The 24,720-nt window shown below is 39.1% G+C and overlaps 3 protein-coding genes across 3 annotated transcripts; 1 reads left to right on the forward strand and 2 right to left on the reverse strand.

Moving 5' to 3' along the window:
* Nucleotides 1–2,015: 2,015 nt before the first annotated feature.
* On the reverse strand, nt 2,016–5,350 carry LOC115925982 (toll-like receptor 4). The gene has a single exon (XM_030990121.1). It carries the CDS (start codon nt 5,348–5,350, stop codon nt 2,699–2,701), a length of 2,652 nt encoding a protein of 883 aa, XP_030845981.1. The 3' UTR covers nt 2,016–2,698.
* A 7,509-nt stretch (nt 5,351–12,859) lies between these two features.
* Nucleotides 12,860–15,915, reverse strand: LOC115925983 (toll-like receptor 4). Its single transcript, XM_030990122.1, has one exon. The coding sequence runs from the start codon at nt 15,902–15,904 to the stop codon at nt 13,265–13,267; it is 2,640 nt and encodes an 879-aa protein (XP_030845982.1). The 5' UTR covers nt 15,905–15,915; the 3' UTR covers nt 12,860–13,264.
* A 2,950-nt stretch (nt 15,916–18,865) lies between these two features.
* Nucleotides 18,866–20,945, forward strand: LOC115926192. The gene is made up of 3 exons (XM_030990795.1): nt 18,866–19,012; nt 19,802–20,095; nt 20,703–20,945. Exons 1-3 carry the CDS (start codon nt 18,866–18,868, stop codon nt 20,943–20,945), a joined length of 684 nt encoding a protein of 227 aa, XP_030846655.1.
* Nucleotides 20,946–24,720: the final 3,775 nt, after the last annotated feature.

Genomic DNA, 24,720 nt, shown 5'->3' on the forward strand with positions numbered 1-24,720 from the left:
ACATTAAGATATTTACACAACACAAAATTAATTGATCTTTTTATCAAATACATTTTTGCAGATGCCAATGATCGTTGGATATACACGTTATCAAGATATATTCGATGATATCTTACTAATACAATTTCAAATATAGCCAATATCAAGATAATTTAGATACTACACTAAGATATTTACACAACACAAACTTAAATGATCTTTTTTATCAAATACACCTTTGCAGATGCCGATGATTGGTTCTTATACTCGATGATATCTTAATAATAAAATATCAAATATAACCAATATCAAGACAATATAGATACTACACTAAGATATTTACACAACACAAACTTAAATGATCTTTTTTTTTAAAATCAAATACACCTTTGCAGATGCCGATGATTGGTTCTTATACTCGATGAGATCTTAACAATAAAATATAAAATATAACTAATATCAAGACAATATAGATACTACACTTAGATATTTACACAACACAAACTTAAATGATCTTTTTTCAAATATATCTTTGCAGATGCCGATGATCGTTGTTTATACACGTTATCAATATTTATTCGATGATTTCTAAATAATACAATTCCAAATATAACCAATATCAAGACAATTCAGATAATACACTAAGATATTTACACAACACAAACTTAATTGATCTTTTTATCAAATACATCTTATACATTGAGACAGAAAAAGAAAAAAATGTTGTTTGTACAAATATATTACGAGTATTTGAGTATTGTTTTCAAATTAATAGATATTAACCAATTTTTATAGTGTCATCTTTAAGTGACCTTTAATTTTTCATTTTGAAATCTCTGAAATGGCAACGGAGAGTGGAATTCATAATCACTTTTTTCGTGTTCATATTGGCAATTTGTAGTTGATTTTCGATCTTGCAATTTTGATTCACACAGCTTTTAGTTTTTAATAATGAAAGAGTGGGACTTACGAAAAATTGTTTCATATTTGAGGAGGAAAAGTAGATTCATTTAGACTTGCAGAAAAGTTTCTATGAACTTCTATGAGTTAAGTATTATTAAGACTTATTTTTGATCTGTTATTATTGTATATTGTTGTATGTTGGAAGCTTGTTGAATAAAAATCAATCAATCAAGTGAGAATGTTGGAGAGCTGGATCAAAACCAAAACAGATTGTTATAAACAAAAAAGCATGACTGTCAAGTTTTTAGCATTTGGGACTTTGGCTTTCGAATCAGTCGTACTAATCAAACATTACTACTTAACTTTATAGCTAGAAATAGTATCCTGCGTTATTTTCAACTCCCGGATCGTGATAACGTATTATTTATGAAAGACGTAAAATTAAGATTAGTACACAACAAAGATGAAAAGGAAAGAAGAAAATAATACAACATATTGAAACGCTGTAGAGTCTACCCTGGATGAATAGTCACGTTGCAAAAACCGCTGTGCGTGTGGGTGTGTGTTTTGTACGGAAATGTGTTTTGCATACGAGTATATATGTATAGGCCCACTTTTAGGAGGCGCGATGGCTCAGTGGTAGAGCGGGGGTTCTCAAACTTTTTCCTTGACGGTCCAGATTTGATTTCCATGAAAACTAAAATGGTCCGAAAAATGGGCAAATTTAATTTACCAAATCAATTATTTTGTATAGATATAGGTTCGTGATATTATACATTCGTGTCTTAACGCGTATCTTAATTTTAAGAGTTAAGACAGTGGAACGTGGAAGTTCTGGTATACATGCAGGGTATAGCAGTGGGAAAAATAGCACTGTTTTCCAGCAAAAATCCGCCTAAACATTGACACAAATGGAATGATTATAAGACGAAAGCATTAATGCAAACGTTCAGACAATCTACTCCTAACATTTACAGTAATGGCACTTGTGTTTAGGTCTTTATCCTATATCTGATCTGAGGGGAATTGCTACAGTTTAACCCTAAAAAGTCCGGGTTATTTTGGTTCACAATTCAATTCAATTTAAATAATTGTATTTCCTAAACTAAATCAAATATGAGCTCTCAGTCAAGGTCAGAGGGGGGGGGGGGGGCAGGGGTGGTTGCCCCCTTGGAATCTCAGTCATGGAATGACAAAAAAACTTGGCATATTGATAGGGTATCTCATAAAGAATAAGTCCATGGAATTTCATATTTATGTCTGAAATGGCGTTTGAATGATAACTAATTAACTATTCACATATCCGAGAAGAAACAATTCTTCATTTTTGTACAGAACATTATTTATAGGGAAATGTTCATTTTGGCAGCGCGGTGATTTTCTACACTACGCAGTGACCAATGGTATCCTTTGGTCGAACGTATATAGATGTGAAACCAAAAGGCCCTATTAAGGTTAAACAAAAAAAGTGCCCCGGAGGTCCGGATCAACATGTCCCGCGGTCCGGACATTGGGAATCCCTGGTCTAGAGTAAAATGCAGAGTAATTGTTGTTATTCTTCTATCAACCGGTATACTGCACAAGAGCAAAACCAAGGTATTTGGTCATTAGGTGTATCATAATTATGCATGACCACAAATTATTATGTTTTTCTAAATATAAATAGACATCAAGTGAGTTTGCGACTTTATATTTAGTCTGATCCAAGCTCCAGTAGTGTTCTTAGCTTAATACATGATTCAGATATACTAAACTCTGAGATGTGGACAGTAATGTAGAATGGATCACACTATCTCAAAAATAAGTCAGACCGTTATTACTCGTTGGGGATTAAGTCATTAGTCCTGAGATTAATGGTGAGATTTTTCACCAGTTTATTCCAGAAAAAATCGTGTCCTCTCACATCCTCGGTCCAATGTAGGTAGGGTCTGCCGTCACTTAAATATAGCCTTGCCAAGAATGGTATGTCCTCGTCAGGGATGTCTTCGAGAAAGACCACGACTACGAATTCGGTCTCGGTGTCGCTCACATGGTCCATGGCGGTGCGGAGTTTGAGCATAAACCAGCGATCGTACACGGCGGCTCTGCTGAGTAGAATGAGTGTTTTGTAACTATGGCTCACCACGTAGTCGACGGCGTCCAGATAGTGCATACCAGGGATGAGGTCTTGATCACCAAAGACATTCCTCTGGAACTGCGGAAGCCGTTCTTCCAGAGCTGGTTGGAATTGTTGACGAACCCATTCTTCGTCGTCATCGTAGAAGATGATATTCAAGTCAAACTCGTAGTCGTTGTAGTCCCGGGCGTCTCGCATCTCTTTATATCCAATTACCATTAGTTTCAAGAGAAAGAGTTTTTTCTTCAACTGCCATCGGTTGTGATAAAGGACTACGACGATGACAACCAAGATAATGCCGGCGAGAGGAGTCAAGCATACAAGAACAATGTTGAGTCCACAGAGTTTACTAGTATCAAAATTAAGCAAAGGTTTTCCGCGAAGAGGCTCTAAAGAGGCCAATGAACAAACGGTTCTGCCCTCGTCAATGACGACAATATTATGTCCACTCATCCAATCGCGGAACCATCGTATATCACAGTTACAGCTGAAAGGGTTCAATGAAAAGTCTAAAGATAGAAGCGAAGATTTTATCGGTTCAAATGTCGTTTGGTTGAGACGGGTGAATCTATTGTTTGATAGCAAAAGAGTAGTCAGTCTGGGATTGTTCGAGAATAGTTGTTCATCGAGGTATGTCAAAAGGTTGTTATCCAGATTGATAATTGTCACTTGATCTAACATTTTGAATATATCAAAATTAAGTTGTTGAATTACGTTTCCACGTAAATTTAGCACCAGAAGCGATTCCAATCCCGTAAAAGCTAATGGATGAAGGCATGAAATATGACAGGCTTCTAAACTAAGGTTTTGGAGAGCAGAGAGTTGATCAAAGATCATAGCTGGAAAGATATCTGGAAAGCGAAGGTCTAAATGATTGTCTCTCAGATTCAAAGTAATAAGTTTTGACAATCCGTCAAAAAGAGAGACATTCAGGGTTTTATCCCATAGATCAGCTGTCGACAGACTCGAACTTCGGATTTCCAAATCTTTAATGCCTTGTGAATCTCCGAGGTTTATGCTAGGGGTCCTAGAGGGATTCGGGATGTTCATATTATTCATGAAAAGGGTTGTTAAGTTCGGGGCTACCGGTTGAAAATAGTACAAATTGCATTGGTTCAAGTCGATGGTTTGAATTCCTGTCAGTTCCGAACGCGACGTGATTTCTAGGACATTAAGGGCTCTGTTCAAACTCAGATCTAGCAGCTTTAGATTTCGCAAACCGAAAAATGCGAATTCTAAGAGTTTTGTCAAATAATTGTTTCGTAAGTGCAACTCTTTCAAGTCCAGTACCCATTCATCAATATTCGGGTTTATACATGTTAATTCATTCTGGGTCAAGTTCAATACTTTTAGCTCCCGCATGCCTTGAAAGAATATCGGTTCAACAGTGACGATTTTGTTTTGCGATAGATCAAGTTCCACGAGTCTTGTCAAGTTTGAGAACACGTACGGAACGAGGGATTGGATCTCATTGCCCGATAATCTTAGCAAAGTAAGAGAGCAATTACGAAAGTGATTAACGAAATCTCGTGGCAAAACTGTAAAATTTGAATCAATAACTTCGAGACGCACTATTCCAGAGTGACAGATCCTGCTAAAAATACCCGTCAGTGTCTCAAGTGTCAGAGGGTAGCCTCCAAAGACCAGTGATCGGACACCCAACGATGCAATCAAGTTCGGGTCTACTAATTTAATAGGATTCGCGAACAGACCCACATAATCACTTTGACATCCGAAGATGAAAGATTCTGCCGTGAGATACTCGATTTCATTAAAATTCAAGAAAACATTCCTTGCTCTTCCACAAAGGCTCATGTTAACGAAGGTAAGTCTGTTGTTCATTAGATTTATAGTCTCTACAGACGGGCTCCATTTGAGAATGTCGTTTGGAAGCAGTTTCAGATTACAAAATGACAGATCCAGGATGGACAGGTTCTTAGACCGCCTGAACAGGCCTGTAGCTGGGAGAACAAGATTAGCGTTGGATGATAGGATTAAGTGATTCAATTCCTTTAGAGGGTAAAAGGATGCAGATTCTATCGTTCTGATGTCGTTTGAGGAAAGATTCAAGACCTGGATCAAAGGATATCTCTTGAAAGTAGAATTCAAGATGAAAGTTATATTGTTGCGCGCGACATCCAGTAATTTAATATCGTTTCGAAGATTCTGAGGGATGGATTCCAACCCACGATCAGAACAATCGGCTTTCTTCTGCTCGACATCATAATCACATATCATAGGAGGAGTAAACATGGCATCTTGGTGTATGGTTTGGATGAGCGTCGGGGTTAGAATACATAATACAACCAATGGCAGACAGTGTAGAAGAGGTGCTCGTTGTATGAATGCCATAATAACTGATTCCTGTCTGAAAATAAAAATAGAAGATAATAAACTGCAGAAGACTAACCTCCACATTAACAATAATAACCCTGACCACAGGCCTATCACTGACCTTAACCCTAACCCGAATACATTATACTGATGCTTGGTAACGTATTCTTCACAGGGGGTGGATGCAATAAAGTAATGAAAAGTTTGTTTTGTTTTTATGAGAAATAACAGCCCATTTGAAAGAACTCTGTTTTATTTTGTTGTTGGTGTCTACTCCATCCAGATGTATACGTAATTAATGCCTAGGTCACATTTGCCGCGGGGCCGTAAGGTCTAATATATCTACGGCCAATAGTAATTAGAGGGCCGCCGCAGCAATCTCACGGTCACATACGGTAGCGGTCACGAATGTTAGAGTAGCCGCACGGCGTATACACCAGTTTACAGTTGTATCAGTGCGCATGCGCAGACAGTTGACCTCGGGTCATTGGCCCCGGAACTGGGCTTATTGGCCCCGTTCCGGGGCCAATAACCTTTGACCAGTGGTATTTATGCGTAAATTAAGATTGCGCCCATGCAAATGATGATGTGCGCGCTCAACGCAGCGCGTAGGGCAGTGATATTATCAAAATTTGCATGGGCGCAATCCTAATTTACGCATAAATACATGACCTCTAGGTCATTGGCTTTGTTTAAAATGGCGCACACAACTGTTAACTGGTGTATTATGAATTCGTGGAATCAGAAAACCTGCGGCCGCGTACGGCCTTTGAAATGATGACGCACGGTTACCTTACGGTGTCCCTGCGGCGGCCGTCGGTTTTTGACCGAGGCACCCGCAGGGCGCCTGTGGAATTCCTACTGCCACAGCAATTTTTGTTGGGTTATGCAAAAGTCAATTGTAATTCATAAGACCCTAGGGCAGCCGCATTACAAACGCAAGGCCGCCGTACGCCCGACGTATGGTCGCTGTGGAACCGCTCTACGGCATGGCTGCGGCGTGTCTAATCGCTACGGCGAACTTCGAAATGAAAAAAGTATATCGACCCGTACGGCCTGTAAAAATAGGGATACGCTCTAGGAGTCTAGGGTGAGCCTAAGGCCACCGCAGATTTTCTGCGGCCGCCGCAAGTATCTCTCGATCTTGGGGCGTACGGCCGCCGTATCCTAGCCGTAGAGCAAATGTGACCTAGGCATTAGTAGAACAATTCCATGTTATCAGTGAAAGCAGTCCAAGTACTACACTCGAAATTGATGAAGAAGAAAATTAGCTCATTGGCTAGAACGAAATTCGTAATAAAAAAATATATTGAGCTCATGTATAATTACTGTGTAAATCTATACGAGCAGTGTGAGGTAATACAATAATTCAAAGTAGAGACATTTTGCGATACACTTAAAAACCCATAGCCCTTGTGTAATTCCACGTCGTTTTCATTTACATACAGCAAAGCAAGAAACTATCGTTAATATTATTGTTTTGTCAGACTTCACTTCACTTTTATATTTACCTCAACTTTAAGAAAGATCAATAAAATATTCCCAAAATAGTCTACTGCGGACTCAGAGCATCTGGCAATAACGGCTGACTTGGTTTGGAGAAGAATCAATCTACACCAATGCGGAAAGAGTTTCACGAAATCACGTTAACTTTTATGCCCTGTTAAATCATCACTTAATGAATGCTCCGGTTTCGATTTGAGAGCAAAACAAGAATATTTTAATCCAGGGAGCACACTTCCTGCGATCAAAACAACCTAATTCTGCTGGAAAGTGAAACTGTATACTGTACTTTACTAAATGCTTAGTCATATTATTTGCCTCGTATATTCTGAAGAAAAAGTAAACTCCCGGGAACAAACCGAGGCAATGTAGAATCATTTCTCCATTATTGAATATCTTGATTTCTATACAGTTCGTATTAAAAAAAGAGTATACAACTTTGGTAGCTTCTAATTAAAAAGTTATAACCTATGTGACGTTGAATCATTTGTCATGGTAAAGGGTAACTAATACGCTGTCTAATGATAGTATATTCAAATTGTGCTGCCACGGATGACTGAGCTGCAGGCTTTTCAAAAAGTATTGTCAATATCCTCTTGCACCAAGTTTGGGCTGAAGCAATGAATTTGAGTCAAAATCCATTATGTGTGTATTATCTCATTCCAAAAACACCAATATCGCTCACTTATTTGCATGGGCTATTGGGTAGTTATAAAGAAAAGGTTTTAATATCAACTCGAGCTGAAGGAAATGCCTATTCCCAGCAAAATTTATGATATTTTCTTTAATATATGATGATTACAATCTTGCCTTTATTAGCATCCCTTGTTTAAGGTAACCCTTCTCATTGAGGTGGTACATAATGGATGAAGTTTATTTGGGATGTTATCCTTTGTATAAAAGTATACTGTCAATTTCTTCGATACTTAGAATCATATGTTTATTCTTGCATTTGGGTTTAGTAACCTTTGAGTTTTCATTTGCTATTCGAGATAAACACCTTATGCTCATTACGCGTGTGAAATGGCGTAGCGGACATATGAGCAGAGAGAACTTAGATATCATGAGTCAAGAAGTTAGTAGGCTGTTCAAAATAAATAAAGGTCATCCTATGGATTGAATTGCATAATTTTAAACAATTAAGCACTGAAGCACGGGGCATAATTTAACTTTAAATGAATTTAAGACCAAAGAAGCACATGTATATGGCCTGACCCGAATTCGTTCCATCCGCCCAAACTTGGTACAAGGCGATTTTGACAATCCTTTTTAGAGACCCTGGTGCTCAGTCACCCGTGGCAGATATATTATAAATATGATATCCTTGGACAGGAAACTAGTTACTATTCATCATGGAATAGAATTTCTCTCATCTGAACAATATTTAACCAAGTCCCTTTAAGCTTGGCGTCGGGTTTCAATCATATAGTAGAACAGGGGCGACACTGTCTCACAAACCTTAGTTAACCTTAGTTAATTTAAATGTCTTGTACACAACATTTCGACTCTTGTCCACCGCCCTTTGAAATGTGCACACTTTACAGTCATTAAAAATAGTACATTCATAACAAACAATTATAGGTACACCTTAGATCAAAGAATATTGATTGGTGGGATAACGGAAGTGGGTAATGGATGTGGAAAAATAAGTGTTTTATGATATGACTTGAGAAAATTCATAGGATGAATATAATAGTTGAATAAATTATGATCAGTGCAAAGAAAAATTATCTGTTTTGCATGCTTCAAAGTAGGCCTATAATGTCATGTGAGCAAGGTATATGTATATGGAGAACAAAAATAGACGAATGGAGAAATTATAGTTTCACTTCCTATTATTGGCTTATAGAGAATATGGTTGGTAATGCAATATTATCCGTATAAACAAAACATGTACCTTCAGTAAACAATATAATTTATCATTCAAGCACATCTATAAGATAACAATTTGATTTACGTAAATGCTTAGCATTAAGAACAAGAGATCTGTCTTTACATTATTCCAGTTTTGAATTGAGTAACCTCACAATGAAGGGGAGTGCGCTCTTTCTGTAGCGCTCATTTTTGCATTTTATTTCTGAATAGTCTTTAGCGTTGCGCAGGTTGCGGGAGGTGCGGGAAGCTCGCGTAGGGGGGAGCCAGTGATAGAAGGGGGACGTTTCCTTTGTGAGGTTACTCGCAAATTTCTTTGTTAACCTTTCCCTCCTCTCCTCCAGCGTGGGAAGGTCAAGAACATTGAGGGCATCATCATAACTCGTGTATCTTTGGCCAAGCATGAGGCGACACGCTCGTTTCTGAATTCTCTCTATCAGTTTCTTGTCTGCCCGAGTCAGACCTGAATGCCACACAGGTGCGCAGTATTCGACTTTCGGGCGCACGTACGAACAGTACACAACTTTCAGATCCTCAACAGGTAGCCGAAAACCTTTCAAGATACGCATCATGTGTAGCCTCATGCTTGCCGCCTTGACCATTTCTGTGACATGATATGACCATTTTAAGTCCTCCTGTACAAACACACCCAAAAGTTTAACTAGTTGTACTTCACTTATTTCCAGGTCACCAATTTTTACCTTTGGGACGATTGCCTGGTTTCTCATGAACTGAATCATGATGTTCATGACGACACATTTGCTAGGGTTCAGTTTCATGCTATTGTCTTTGGTCCATTTCTCAAGTTCATTTACCACTTCTTGGATTTTGGGTTGATCCGTTGCCTTCCTACATTCGAGTAGGGAGAGGTCGTCGACGTATTTCCAACACTGAACATCACTGTCCTTGAACACGTCGTTCAATATGAATATGTCAAATACAATCAATATCAAGACAATTTACATACTACACTAAGATATTTACACAACCAAAACTTGATAGATCTTTTTATCAAATACATCTTTGCAGATGCCGATGATCGTTGCTTTTACACGTTATCAAGATATATGCGATGATATCTTAATAATAACATCTCATATACAACCAATATCAAGACAGTTTAGATACTACACTAGAATATTTACAAAACACAAACTTAATTGATCTTATAGATTGAGACAGAAAAAGAAGAAAAAATCTGGTTTGTACAAATATATTATGAGTATTCAATGACTAGTTGTTTTCAAAGCTAATAAAGATTTACCGATTTTATAGTGTCATCTTGAAGTGACCTTTAATTTTTATTTTGAAATCTCTGAAATGGTAATGGAGAGTGAAATTCATAATCACTTTGTTCTTGTTGAAATTGGCAATTTGTAGTTGATTTTCGTTGTTGCAATTTTGATTCACACAGCTTTTAGTTTTTAATAATGAAAGAGTGGGAAATACGAACGATTGTTTCATATTTGAGGAGGAAAAGTAGATTCATTTATATAACCGTGTTCAAAAAGTTCGTTCCGCCCCTATCTGCCAACTCAACTGCTCATATGACTACTTTAGTAATAGCGCAGTCTGTTATCAACCAAATGTACATGTACTGGATGTATACTAATGCATCCAGGCTGCGGACATTGACCACACCATTGCTGGGCTGAGATACGAGGTCAAACATTGAAAAGGAGGAATTTAAAGGTCTGTAAACCTCAGACATTTAAAGATGGCGCCCAACAAGTACAACAGTAGCTTGGAGAAGGAAAGAGAACTGGCCAGAAAATTTGACAGAAATGAACCCCATAGAGAAACTATGGTCTATTATGAAAGAAAAAGTATTTGAAACTCAATACTGCATAACAATAACTAAACTTAAAGAGGGGATCCGACGAGCATATAAAAGCCTAGACATGAATAAGGACCTCCTTGCGTCATTAGTGGACGATAACTGGACCAAGCGTGTTTCACAGATGATCGACCAGCAAGGAGAGATAAATTTTAAATAAATTGGGAAGTGACATCTCAATAATACTTAGAAATGAGAAAATTAACAAAATAACCTGAAATGCATGGTGCAAATTGAGTTTTAAACACAATAAAATGCTTTTCTGTAGGGGGGGGGGGGGGGGGGCGGAACGAACGTTTTGCACACCGTATACCTGCAGAAAAGTTTCTGTGAACTGCTATGAGTTATTTAGTGAGAATGTTGGAGAGCTGGATCAAAACCAAAACAGATTGTTATAAACAAAAAAAGCATGACTGTCAAGTTTTTAGTATTTGGGACTTTGGCTTTCGAATCAGTCGTACTAATCAAACATTACTACTTAACTTTATAGCTAGAAATAGTATCCTGCGTTATTTTTAAATCCCTGATTGTGATAACGTATTATTTATGAAAGACGTAAAATTAAGATTAGTACAGAACAAAGATGAAAAGGAAAGAAGAACATAATACAACATATTAAATCGTGGTACTGTCTAACCTGGATGAATAGTCACGTTGCAAAAAACCGCTGTGCGTGTGTGTTTTTGTAGAGAATTGTGTTTTACATACGAGTATATATAGGCCCACTTTTACGAGGCGCGATGGCTCAGTGGTAGAGCACGGGTTCTCAAACTTTTTACTTGACGGTCCTGGGGATGTTTCATAAAGCTGTTCGTAAAGTTACGCATGACTTTACGAACGACTTGTATATGAAAAGCCAAATGGGATGCTCAATAATTCTTGATTATTATTTATTAAGTTGAACTGTGCAGATGTAGATTAACATTCTTATTATAACAAACATTTTTAATGCAAAGTATATTGTTTGCCATAATTTAATTGAGGTTATTGGAAATATCAGAAAAAATTTGGGGCATCCTATCTGGCACTTCATATACAAGTCGTTCGTAAAGTCATGCGTAACTTACGAACTCTTTATGAAACACCCCCAGATGAGATTTCAATGAAAACTGAAAGGTCCAAAATAATGGACAAATTTAATTTACTAAATCAATTATTTTCATAAATATAGGTTTGTGATATTATACGTACACGTACCTTAATGATTAGAGTTAAAACAGTTGGAAGAGAAAGTTCTGGTAAACATATAGGGTATATCAATGGGAAAAACAGCACTGTTTTCCGGCAAAAATCCGCCTAAACATTGGCTCAAATGGAATGATTGCAAGACGAAAGCATTAATGCAAATATTCAGACAATTTACTTCTTACATTTACAGTAATGGCACTTGCTTACTGAAGAAAATGAGGCTTGTGTTTAGGTCTTTATCCTATATCTGATCTGAGGGGAATTGTTACAGTTTAACCCTAAAAAGACCGGGTTATTTTGGTACACATTTTAATTTACTTCAAATAATTGTATTTCCTAAACTAAATCAAAATATGAGCTCTCACCCAAGGCCAGGGGAAGGGGGGGGGGGGGCGTGGTTGGATATAAAATAAATAGAAAATCAAAAGCTATATTAAAGATCAGATATACAGATTGAGAGTAGGTTCAGGACATCTTGATAATATTGTTCATTAAAAAATTGAAACTAAATGATTAAACTGTAGCATTTACATGAAGTAGATATAAAAAATAAATCGATAAAATACAATTATTAAATATTGTTATGTATGATATTTATGAATACGTGATGTAAAACCCGACTTGAAACATAAAATTACATTTATTAAATTACATTTATTGAAATAACATTAATAATTATTGCATTGATCAACTTGCATTTATCAAAGTTAAATTTAAAAAGTCAGATAACATACATTGTTGTTCTGAGTTGCATAGATTGGCAATAAGAATATATTTTATAATAATTTATCGGATCATTTTTGTATAAATGAAATGATAGGAGATTGAAGGGTAAGATCGCAAACATCCATTCTCACATGGTTTCTTAATAATGAGTTTAAAGGCCGATCATTGAGTAAAATAAAAGGCTAACTGTTCAAGTAATGCGGTCTACATTAGATGATAAAGAGATGATTCGAAAATCGAATTATTAATCATTGTTTTAAACATACAATACCCGATATAAAAAAAACTTGCAATATAGAAATTACACTTATTAAAATTGCATTTAATTAAATTATATCTCTAAAAACATTTCTTTTCTCAAAATAAGATTCTTAAAAACGACATTTTATCAAAGTTCTATTTATTAAAATCATATTTATCAAAACTATATTCATAAAACTACATACAAATTCAAACAGAGGTTTGGGATTAAATAGCTAGATCTATATGAGGAGGTCGGGATTCCTATTTAGTAATCGAACAATTATTGATGGAATACTAGAATTGTAATATCTTGTGGTCCTGCATTTTGGTTCATGGAGAAGATGTGATTTGGTCATTTGGTGTATCATAATTATGCATTACCACATATATAATGGTTTTCTAAATATAAATTGGCATCAGATGTGTTTGCGACTTTATATTTAGTCTGATCCAAGCTCCAATAGTGCTCTTAGCTTAATACATGAATCAGATATACTAAACTCTGATATGTGGACAGTAATGTAGAATGGATCACACTATCCCGAAAATAAGTCAGACCATTACTACTCGTTGGGGATCAAGTCGTTGGTCCTCAGATTAATGGTGAGATTTTTCACCAGTTTATTCCAGAAAAAATCGTGTCCTCTCACATCCTCGGTCCAATGTAGGTAGGGTCTGCCGTCACTTAAATATAACCTTGCCAAGAATGGTATCTCTTCGTCAGGGATGTCTTCGAGAAAGACCACGACTACGAATTCGGTCTCGGTGTCGCTCACATGGTCCATTGCAGTGCGGATTTTGAGCATAAACCAGCGATCGTGCACGGCGGCTCTGCTGAGTAGAATGAGTGTTTTGTAACTATGGCTTACCACGTAGTCGACGGCGTCCAGATAGTGCATACCAGGGATGAGGTCTTGATCACCAAAGACATTCCTCTGGAACTGCGGAAGCCGTTCTTCCAGAGCTGGTCGGAGTTGTTGACGAACCCATTCTTCGTCGTCATCGTAGAAGATGATATTCAAGTCAAACTCGTAGTCCTTGTAGTCCCGGGCGTCTCGCATCTCTTTATATCCAATTGCCATAAGTTTGAAGAGAAAGAGTTTTTGCTTCAACTGCCATCGGTTGTGATAAAGGACTACGACGATGACAACCACGATAATGCCGGCGAGAGGAGTCAAGCATACAAGAACAACGTTGAGTCCACAAAGTTTACTGGTATCAAAATTAAGCAAAGGTTTTCCGCGAAGAGGCTCTAAAGAGGCCAATGAACAAAGGGTTTTGTCCTCGTCAATGACGAAAATATGTCCACTCATCCAATCGCGGAACCATCGTATATCACAGTTACAGCTGAAAGGGTTCAATGAAAAGTCTAAAGATAGAAGCGAAGATTTTATCGGTTCAAATGTCGTTTGGTTGAGACGGGTGAATCTATTGTTTGATAGCAAAAGAGTAGTCAGTCTGGGATTGTTCGAGAATAGTTGTTCATCGAGGTATGTCAAAAGGTTGCCATCAAGATTGATAATTGTCACTTGATCTAACATTTTGAATATTTCAAAATTAAGTTGTTGAATCATGTTTCCACGTAAATTTAGCACCCGAAGCGATTCCAATCCCGAAAAAGCTAATGGATGAAGGCCTGAAATATGACAGGTTTCTAAACCAAGTTTCTGGAGAGCAGCGAGTTGTTCAAAGATCCTAGCTGGAAAGATATCTGGAAAGCGAATGTCAAAAGAATTGTCGCTCAGATCCAAAGTAATAAGTTTTGACAATCCGTCAAAAAGAGAGACATTCACGGTTTTATCCCATATATCAGCTGTCGACAGACTCGATTTACGGATTTCCAAATCTTTAATGCCTTGTGAATCTTTGAGGAATATTCTAGGGGTCGTATAGGTCGAAGGGATGTTCATGTTATTCATGGAAAGGGTTGTTAAGTTCGGGGCTACCGGATGAAATGTGGACATACTGCATTGGTTCAAGTCGATGGTTTGAATTTCTGTCAGTTCCGAAAACGACGTAATATTCAGGACAATAAGGTCTTTGTTGAAGCGCAGATCTAACAGCGTTAGATTTCGCAAACCCAAAAATGCGAATTCTGAGATTTCTGTCAAAGAATTGGTGCATAAGTACAACACATTCAAGTCCAGTGCCCATACGTCACTATTTGGGTTTATATATTTTATTTTATTGTTGTCCAAGTTCAAAACTTTTAGCTCCCGCATGCCTTGAAAGAATATCGGTTCAACAGTGACGATATTGTTTTGCGATAGATGAAGTTCCACGAGTCTTGTCAAGTTTGAGAACACGTACGGAGAGAGGGATTGGATCCCATTGCCCGATAATGTTAGAAAAGTAAGAGAGCAATTACGGAAGAAATCTAGTGGCAAGACTGTGAAATTTGAATAAATTATAGCGAGCCCCACTTTTTCAGAGCGACAGATTCCGCTATAAATATCCTTCAGTACCTCAAGTGACAAAGGGTAGGAGCCAAAAGACAGTGACCGGGCACTCAACGATGCAATAACGTTTGGGTCTACTGATTTAATAGGATTCCGGGAAAGATCAATATAATCACTTTGACATCCGAAGATGAAAGATTCTGCCGTGAGATGCTCGATTTCATTTGAAGACAAGTCAACAAAACTTAGTCTGCCACAAAGGCTCATGTTAACGAAGGTAAGTCTGTTGATCATTAGATTTATATTCTCTACAGACGGGCTCCATTTAAGAGTGTCGTTTGGAAGCAGTTTCAGATTACACTGTATCAGATCCAGGGTGGACAGGTTCTTAGACCCCCTGAACAGGTCTGTAGCTGGGAGAACAAGATTAGGGTTGAATGATAGGATTAAGTGATTCAATTCCTTTAGAGGGTAAAAAGATTCAGATTCTATCATTCTGATGTCGTTTAAGGAAAGATCCAAGACCTGGATCAAAGGGTATCTCTGAAAAGAAGTACTCAAGATGAAAGTGATATTGTTGCGCGTGACATCCAGTACTTTAATATCGTCTGGAAGATTTTGAGGGATGGAGTCCAACCCACGATCAGAGCAATCAGCTTTCTTCTGCTCGGCCTCATAATGACATATCATAGAAGCAGTAAACATCGCATCTTGGTGAATGGTTTGGATGAGCGTCGGTGTTAGAACACATAATACAACCAATGGCAGACAGCGTAGAAGAGGTGCTTGTCGGATGAATGCCATAATAACTGATTCCTGTCTGAAAATAAAAAACAAAAGATAATAAACTGCAGAAAACCAACCTTCACCTTAACAATGATAACCCTGATCACTGGCCTATCACTGACCTTAACTCTTACCCTAACCCGAATACATTCTACTGATGCTTAGTAACGTATTCTTCATTTAGGTCATGATAATTATTTCTCTCTAAAGCTTGAATTATATGTAATTGAATAGTATTAAAGTTTAGAGCCATGGCAATGCCTGTTGGCGTCTACACCGTCCAGAATTATACTTAAAGGGAACCAAAACCTTCATACTAAGTTACTTTTATTGTAAAGTTTAAGATATTTGAATAAAATCAGTGAAAATCAGTGAAAATGTGAACAAAATCGGGCAAGGAATAAGGAAGTTAGAGCTTTTTGAAATGACAAGTCACTAGAGGGCGATATTCAATTTGATGACATCATTTGGGGACAACTCTCCATGCCTTTTGTACATCAAATTTCACAATTATTTCGTTTTCTTCGTATTTATTTGTGTTCTTGATCCGACTTCATAACATGTGAAATAGAATATAATTTTGCATTCTATACCTTGCTTTCAGGGGAATAGATTATCTCAATAACAAGAAAGAAGGAAAAACATGAAATTTGATGTACAAAAGGCATGGAGAGTTGTCCACAGATGATGTCATCAAATTGATTATCGCCCTCTAGTGACTAGTCATTTCAAAAAGCTTTAACTTCCTTATTCCTTGCCCGATTTTGTTCCAATTTTCAGTGATTTCATTCAAATATCTTAAACTTTACAATAAAAGTAACTTAGTATCAAGGTTTTGGTTTTCTGTGTAAATCTACACGAGCAGTGTGGTAATACAATAATTTTAAGTAGAGGTATGTTGCGCTTCGTTTAAAAGTCCATCACCCTGGTGTAATTCAACGTCCTTTTTTCATTCACATACAGCAAAGCAAGAAAAAAATCGTATGGAAATAAGAATCAATCGTTCATTTCAATTTTTGTTAATGTCAGAGTTCACTCACTTTTATATTTACCTTAACTATAAGAAAGATCAATAGAGTATTCCAAAGAAGGTCTTCTGCGGACTCAGAGAACCTGGCAATAACGGATGACTTGGTTTGGAGAAGAATCAATCAACACTAATGCAGGAAGCCTAGCTGTTAAACCATCCTTGATGAATGCTCCGGTTTCGACTTTAGAGCAAAACAAGAATATTTTAATCCAGGCAGCAAATTTACTGCAAAAAAAATATCATATTTCTGCTGGAAAGTGAAACTGTATACTGTACTTTACTAAATGCTTAGTCATATTATTTGCCTCGTATAGTCTGGAGAAAAAGTAAATTCCCGGGAACAAACCGAGGCAATGTATAGAATCATTTCTCCATTATTGAATATCTTGATTTCTATACAGTGCGTATAAAAAGATACCTAACTTTGGTAGCTTCTAAGTAAAAAGTTATAACCTATGTGACGTTGAATCATTAGTCATGGTAAAGCGTAACTAATACACTAATACATGTGCTGCCACGGATGACTGAGCAGCAGGCTTTTCAAAAAGTATTGTCAAAATCCTCTTGTAAGTTTGGGCTGAACCAATGAATTTCAGTCAAAAGCCATTATGTGTGTATTATCTCATTCCAAAAACAATGATATTGCTCACTTATTTACATGGACTATTAGGAAGTTGAAAATAAAAGGTGTAATATCAACTCGAACTCAAGGAAATGCTTATTTCTACCAACATTTATGATACTCTTTTTAATATGATGATTACAATCTTGACTTTATTAGCCTCCCTTGTCTAACGTAACCCTTCTCATTTAGTGCTACAAAATGATTAAAGTTTATTTGGGATGTTATCCTTTGTATAAAAGTCTACTGCCAATTTCTTTGATACTTATCATCATATGTGTTCTTTGCATTTGGGTTTTAATAACCTTTGAGTTTTCATTTGCTTTTCGAGATAAACACATTGGCTCGAATTCACAAAGGAGGTTTAAATCTAACCAATGGATTAAGCCTCCTTTAGATCATGGTTTAGACCATGGGTTATCATTTTACAATTCACAAAGGAGGTTTAAATTTGTCCCAAGGTTTAACAGCGTCATATGACGTCATATTTTTAGCCTGTTCAGAGGGGTGGTTTAAAAAGTGGGTTAAATTTAACCCACGGTTTATAAAACAATGGGTTAAATCTAAACCTCCTTTGTGAATTCGGGTCAATATGCTCATTACGCGTGTGAGATGGCGCAGCGGACATTGTGAGCAGAGAGAACTTAGATACAATAAGACAAGAAGTTAGTAGGCTGTTCCAAATAACAAGGCTCTGTGAAAGATTCATTGCGTCATTTTAAATAATAGGGACTTTTAGATTTGCACGTCGAAAGCTTTGACTGCAACGTGTGACGTCATTTTAAGGCACTGCGCATGCGTTACGACGTCTCAGTCGACGATCGAGAATGCGTCAACCTTGATTTTTCTAAATCTAGTACGGTACTAGTATGCCGCGTGCGCATAAAATATACAGTTCCTCAGGTAGACAAAGGAACATCGATCCCTTCCCTGCTATTATGTAAAAATGTGTAGAACAGGTGTCACATGCATATTCACCTGTTCTACACATTTTTACACAATAGCAGTGAAGGGATGTTCTGCATGTTTATCGTCGAGTGCGATCTAAGATTTCTAATTGTAGTCAACATGGGCAGTTGAGTACGTTGACACGCATGATCAGTCGGCGTTCGCCGTGTTCTCGTCCACTCAATCTAAAAGTCCCTAATGATACACTGAAGCACGGAGCATAATTTAACTTTTAAATGGATTTAAGACCAAAGAAGCACATGCATATGGCCTGACCCGAAAAAACGTGGCAGGTGTACTTTTGTTAAGTGTCCGGAAAACCCAATTTCTTTGATAGACTGATTCATTCAAGTCCTTACCATACGAACCAGAAATCAGAATGAGGAAACGAGTTGGCTCAGATGGTAAAGCGTCTGCCTGTCGAAGTACAGATCGTGGGTTGACAGTCCCACCCAGGCGGATGACTGAACTCACTGAAGCCTGCGGTTGTGTGTTAAGTGTCCCTCTGCTGTTTCATATACGCAAGGTAGGTTACAGTGGAAAACATTCAGTCCCTCGGATAAGACGTTAAATGGTAGCCCCGTGTAGAGGAGAATCACCACCTTTGCAAGTTAAGAACCCACTGCACTTTCCTATAAGAGTAGGGAAAAACCCGTTGTAGTTATCCACCTCCACACCCCCAATCAGCTATGCCAGGAGGGGAGACATAGGGTCACAACAGTTGCCCTTCCCAGGCATAGGGGACGCAATGATAACATTAGTAATACAAAATATGAATAATTCAAAGATAACTCTATATAAATATTAAATACATACTACTGTACAAAAGTATATAGTAAAAAGTACGTGCAGTGGCGTAGCTACATTGGGAACAGGGGGCACCTGCTGTGACCCCTCCCCCGCCCCCAAAGTTTCGACGCCCGCTCTGAATCTGGACCCACCCTACGCCATTGTGCAAACCGACATTTACACCGTATTTTTGTGTCTTCTTTCAACAAAAGTGTGTGTGTGTGTGTGGGGGGGGGGGGGCAGTGAACCTTTGCTCATGCAGGGCCTTTGTTCTGGAATGCTCTCCCTCGAGAGATTAGAATTATCGCATCAGTCAAAATGTTTTTTAAAAAATCCTTAAAAAGTTTGACTTGGCTTATAGTTAATTGAGCCTTTCTTCTTTTGGCGATTTCATATAACTATTAATCTATCTATACTTGTTTATGTTGTTATGGTTATTATTATTATGTAGTTACGTAGTTTCATTATAATTATTATTATTATCATTATTATTATTATTATTTCCCCAGATCTGTGCCCGCGGCAGAACGTAACCGACCTAAAGGGCACCTTCGAATGGGACTACACCCCCGCAGGGGAGTACGCCTTCTTACCCTGCCCTAATAGGGGCTGGCTGGAGGAGTACTTCCCCACCGCCCCTCCCATGATGGTAGCCTACCGCCCCTGCTACCCACCCACGGTAAGAAAGGGGCTGAGGCAGCTGTTCTACGAGGGGGCTTTCTGGGGCGAGCCGGTGACCGACATCTGTCGATGGAGCTCGGAGACGACATGGATGCTGGACGACATCCGCAAGGCGATCAGGGAGGAAATCTTGGATATGGTATGTCAGCAGGGTATGGCAATAATAATAATGATAAAAATGATAATATTTCCTTTTAATGTTATGATTAATAATAATGATAATGATAATTTCATTTTTATTTCATTCATAACAATGATTCTCTTAAATGAATGGAATGCCGTGACCGAGTGGTTTAAGGCGCTTGACTGGGGATGCATAGGTCGAGGGTTCGAAACCCGACACGGCACTAATATCCTTTGGCAAGATATTAACCTGCACTTGCTACTCTCCACCCAGGTGTCAAATGGGTACCCGGTAGGTTGCGACCGTTAATGTTGGTCAAACAGTTTTTGAGCATTAAGTAACGCCTGGCTGGAATGCTCCCCAGGGAGTGGAGATTTTGCACACAGTGTGTGCGGGCAAGCATTGAATCCAATGACCGGGGTAATAGTATATCTGTAAAGTGCTTAGAGACATCGTATTAGGCGCTATATAAAAGCGGGATATTATTATTATTAATACCTGTCGCACACGGGGTTATCTGAATGATTTTACTTTCACATGACCGCAACAGCCACTGGTGCAGTTCTACGTCATGCAATCCCCTTAGATTTGTCGATCAATATAATTGCGTCAATCTCCTTAGATCCGCAACACTCCCAGCAACAACTTCAACAGTAACAACGTCACCCGAATCATCTACCACCTCCGTGAAGCCAGTCTCTTGATCAACTCTGTCCCCACCGACTACCTCACCGAAGTCGACGTACTCATGGTCGCCTCGGTGATCGACACCTCCGTCAGCGCCGGCGTCGAGGGACTCTACACCGTCACCTCGGAGCTTGGGCAAGAGGTTGTCAACCTTGCCGACCGCATCCTGGATATTTGAACGCTGCTGAAGGCCCACAGCTCTTGCCTCAGGTACGTAGGTTTAAAGTTCTGCAGGCCCAGGCTCTTATTCGACATTTTACCAGAATTTATAAAGCTTTAATTGAGCAGAGCCTAGATTCGTCAGTCTCTGGCAGTGTCCGGAGTAGCCTTTAAACAAGGTAACTTGTCTGATAGACGCCGAGCGACTAAAACGAGACTAATCGCGAAAACCCGATTGAACGAGAGAGCGAGAAGCCCTCGTGACATTCGTCTCTCGGTCGCGCGTTCACTCCGGGTATCTAGACTCATCTCAGCCGCTTAGCCAGAGTCACGAGGCCTTGTCAAAAGGCTATGTCCGGAGCAGATACAGTAATGAGCTAATGCAACATGCCGTGCAGCCTAGTCTCACGTGCAGACACTGTTAGGCCTGCACAAGGAATGACAGGGGTTTAATTGTGCCTGCAAACTAGTTCGATCGACTTACCCATTGCTGATAACCAGACATTTAAAAGGCCCATTTAATTTGATGTGTCCAAATAATCCTACAAGAAGAAGTTGCTGGAAGATTTTCTGTCATAACACTTGTCATGATTGTCGAACGATTCGAGATCGAACCATTGATTAGGAGAGTTTGGCCAACCCGGTTCGAGTAGGGCACAATATGGCGAATAGCCCTACCGTGTTGTTGGGCAATCCCACGAATGAGCGCCATGTTGATTGTGACCAAGTATAGATGGCTCTGAACGATTCGTGTAAAAATGGTGATCTCATCAGTCATTCTTTCTGTTTTTTATATATCTCGATCCATTACCCCTTTATCCACTCAATCTCTTCACCACTGTCTCTATCGGCACACATTCTCTCTCTTATCGACCAGCCAACCTGGCCTTCCCGTCCTTCAAGAATCTTTCCGCCCTCTTCTTCGTGTTTCTGTCATTTTATTAAACCTAGTAATATTTGTGATTTTAATTATTTACGAAACACTAGTTTTAGCAACCTTTTTTCTTGTTGTAACCTTCCTTATGCCTAGGTCACAGAGATATTACGGGAACCGTCCGTTTTTTCATTTCTACGGCATGTGTGGTCACATATTATGCGGCGCCCGGGAGGTGCCCGGAGAAAATTGGTCGAGTGGAATGCAAGGCGCCCGTAAGGGTGCCGGCAGGGTGCCGACAGGGTGCCGACAGGGTGCCGACAGGGTGCCGGCCGAGTGCCGGCCGGTAACCTAACGGGCTCCGTCCGATGAGCAGGTGTACCGATGGCTCCCGGAAGGTGCCCTGCCGGCGCCCACCCGGGGTCCTCAAGGCGCCCGGCCGGGTGCCGTGCGGTGCACTGAACTACAGAGTGAGTCAGAAAAAATGTCCCACTTTAAAATTTGTATTGTTTGAAGTATGAATATTTAATCATGGGTTTCATGATATATCTTGATAGAGTTATCCTCCCAGTACATTTAGGTACCATTTTCATTTGAATCTCTGCATGCATCACTGAATATCAGACAATCTTTACAAAACTGCCAGATCTCAATTGCGCCAAGTTACTGGGTGAGGAATAAAACAGTGCATTGAACAAAGACAGTCAGACACGCGCGCACACACACACACACACACACGCACACACACGCACACATATACACGCACACGCACACACAAACACACGGTGACTATTGTTTCATAATTACCCCTTTTCTGATTGAGCATTGATTTTTATCAAGATCGCTGAAATTTTAAGTGGCATAACCCTAAAAATCTTTCCCTTTTGTACACATTCACTACCACCATCATTTCATCATCATTATCATTGGCATCATCTTAATCTTCATCATCATCATTATCATCATCATCAACATCATCATGAGCACAACATCCGCCAATACGCACCAAGAGGACAGCGGCCACTCAAATTTTCGTACGATAAGAAGAATTCCCGACAAAAAGTAACAGTTTGGGTGGGCCTTGTCGAGAATGGAATGCTCATATGTGTGCGTGGGTGTGTGAATGTGCGTGTGTTTGTGTGTGTGCGTGTGCGTGTGTTTTTTGTTGTTGTCTGTCTGGCTAATTGGATAATTGAAAAAAAATGGCTGTCTTTGTTCAAAACATTATTTTATTCATCACCTAGCAACTTGGCGCAAGTGAGATCTGGCAGTCTTGTAAAGATTGTCTTATGTTCAGTCATGCATGCAGAGATTCAAACGAAAATGTTACCTAAATGTACTGGGAGGATAACTCTATCAAGACATATCATGAAACTCATGATTAAATATTCATACTTCAAACAATACAACTTGTTTTCTGACTCACTCTGTATGTGTCCTCTGGTATCCGCACCTACTGTATTTAAAACTGCGTTGTACATTTCGAGATGCCGCCGTGAGGGACCCGCACGGGCAATATTCATTTTAAATGGCCCCCGGACGGCAGACGCCTGTTGTTGTGCATTTCATCCGGGGCTCTTGAGGGGCCGTGATGGCGCCGTAGGGTACACGTACGGAACCCTTGAGCACCGCAAGGCGCCCGTAAAGATTTTTCATGAGAATAGACCCCAAAATCGTGAGGGGCCCGTCCGGAGCCCGCATTGGATCCGTAAGGTGCCCTACGGTCCTTTTACGGGCTTTCTACGGCCTAACGGTCAGATAAAAACGCCGGGAGAATTGGGAGCAGCCAACTCAACACCACGGCGCCCGTACGGCTTAAAATACTGTCCCGGCTCCCGTAGGAACTTTACGGCAACCGGCCGGACACCGGCCGAAAATTCCCAAAATGTCTGTTTTTACTCGCCGTACGGGCCCCGGACTATAATGTGAAAGCCCCATTAGCATTACTTAACATAAGAATATGCGCCATTGATGTACCGATAATTGTTCCCTCAATTGCATCGCCATTGATTAAATCCGCACGATCTTTGGGCGGGGGGGGGGGGGGGGGGGGCGGCATTCATGTACTCATAAAATTTGTGAAAAGTCACACAAAAACTATCTTTTCCGAGTAATTCAATTACATCAGATTATTTATCTGCTTTACGCGTTCAAAAACTCTGAAAGATTAATGGACGTCTTGCGATAAAGGGGGTTGTTGGTGTTTTCTGCTTCTATAGGCAATACCAATGTTGTTATCTGTATTCGGGTGAAGGTTGGAAGAAATTCATGCACTTCGCGGCCGGTTTACTGATCAGATTAAGAGATCATTTTGATTATATTTGAGATGCAAAGTCCTTGTGTCAATATCATATCACGTGACTCTTATCCATTATTGAGACATTTTTTATACTTTATTTTGTTGAGTGATGTATAGTCTAACCTGCCTATTACGGCTACTCAAGGGTTATTGATACTATTTCTTTATTCATAAAAAGTAGAATACATGCGGAGTACATATAATAAATCCAACATGGTTCGAGAAAAGAACTAACAAAAAGTGGCCATACATGATTAGCCAGTATAGACATACTTTAAAACACGCATTTCCTTCTGGAGGGGGTAAACATGGGTCATCATTACAGACAATTGCGTTTCCAGACAGTTTTCTTCTTTTTTGGTACAATGTAATCTCGTGACCTATATACTGAACATTATCCTTTCGCTAAAAATAAAAATAATAATAATTTTCCAACTTTATTTTCCTTCTTCATATCTAGTATTGCTGATAATCTCGAAATCTACACGGAACGCGTCAAGATAGGTATGCTCGGCGACAAACTGACGCATTACGGTCGCAATCTTTACATCGAAGTCGAGCAGACGACACCTGAATAATTATGTCGAACATTCACCCAACAGATGGGTGGTGGCGCCAGAT

The sequence above is a fragment of the Strongylocentrotus purpuratus genome, unplaced genomic scaffold (genome assembly GCF_000002235.5).
Source record: "Strongylocentrotus purpuratus isolate Spur 01 unplaced genomic scaffold, Spur_5.0 spur5_scaffold_19, whole genome shotgun sequence".
In the NCBI taxonomy this organism is placed as follows: domain Eukaryota; kingdom Metazoa; phylum Echinodermata; class Echinoidea; order Camarodonta; family Strongylocentrotidae; genus Strongylocentrotus; species Strongylocentrotus purpuratus.

Coding starts and splice junctions, on each gene's coding strand:
- LOC115925982 (XM_030990121.1), bottom strand. CDS start 5,350: ATGGCATTCATACAACGAGCACCTCTTCTACACTGTCTGCCATTGGTT.
- LOC115925983 (XM_030990122.1), bottom strand. CDS start 15,904: ATGGCATTCATCCGACAAGCACCTCTTCTACGCTGTCTGCCATTGGTT.
- LOC115926192 (XM_030990795.1), top strand. CDS start 18,866: ATGAGGAAACGAGTTGGCTCAGATGGTAAAGCGTCTGCCTGTCGAAGT. Junction 19,013..19,801: donor TGCTGTTTCATATACGCAAG/GTAGGTTACAGT, acceptor TGCCCGCGGCAG/AACGTAACCGACCTAAAGGG. Junction 20,096..20,702: donor GGGAGGAAATCTTGGATATG/GTATGTCAGCAG, acceptor CAATCTCCTTAG/ATCCGCAACACTCCCAGCAA.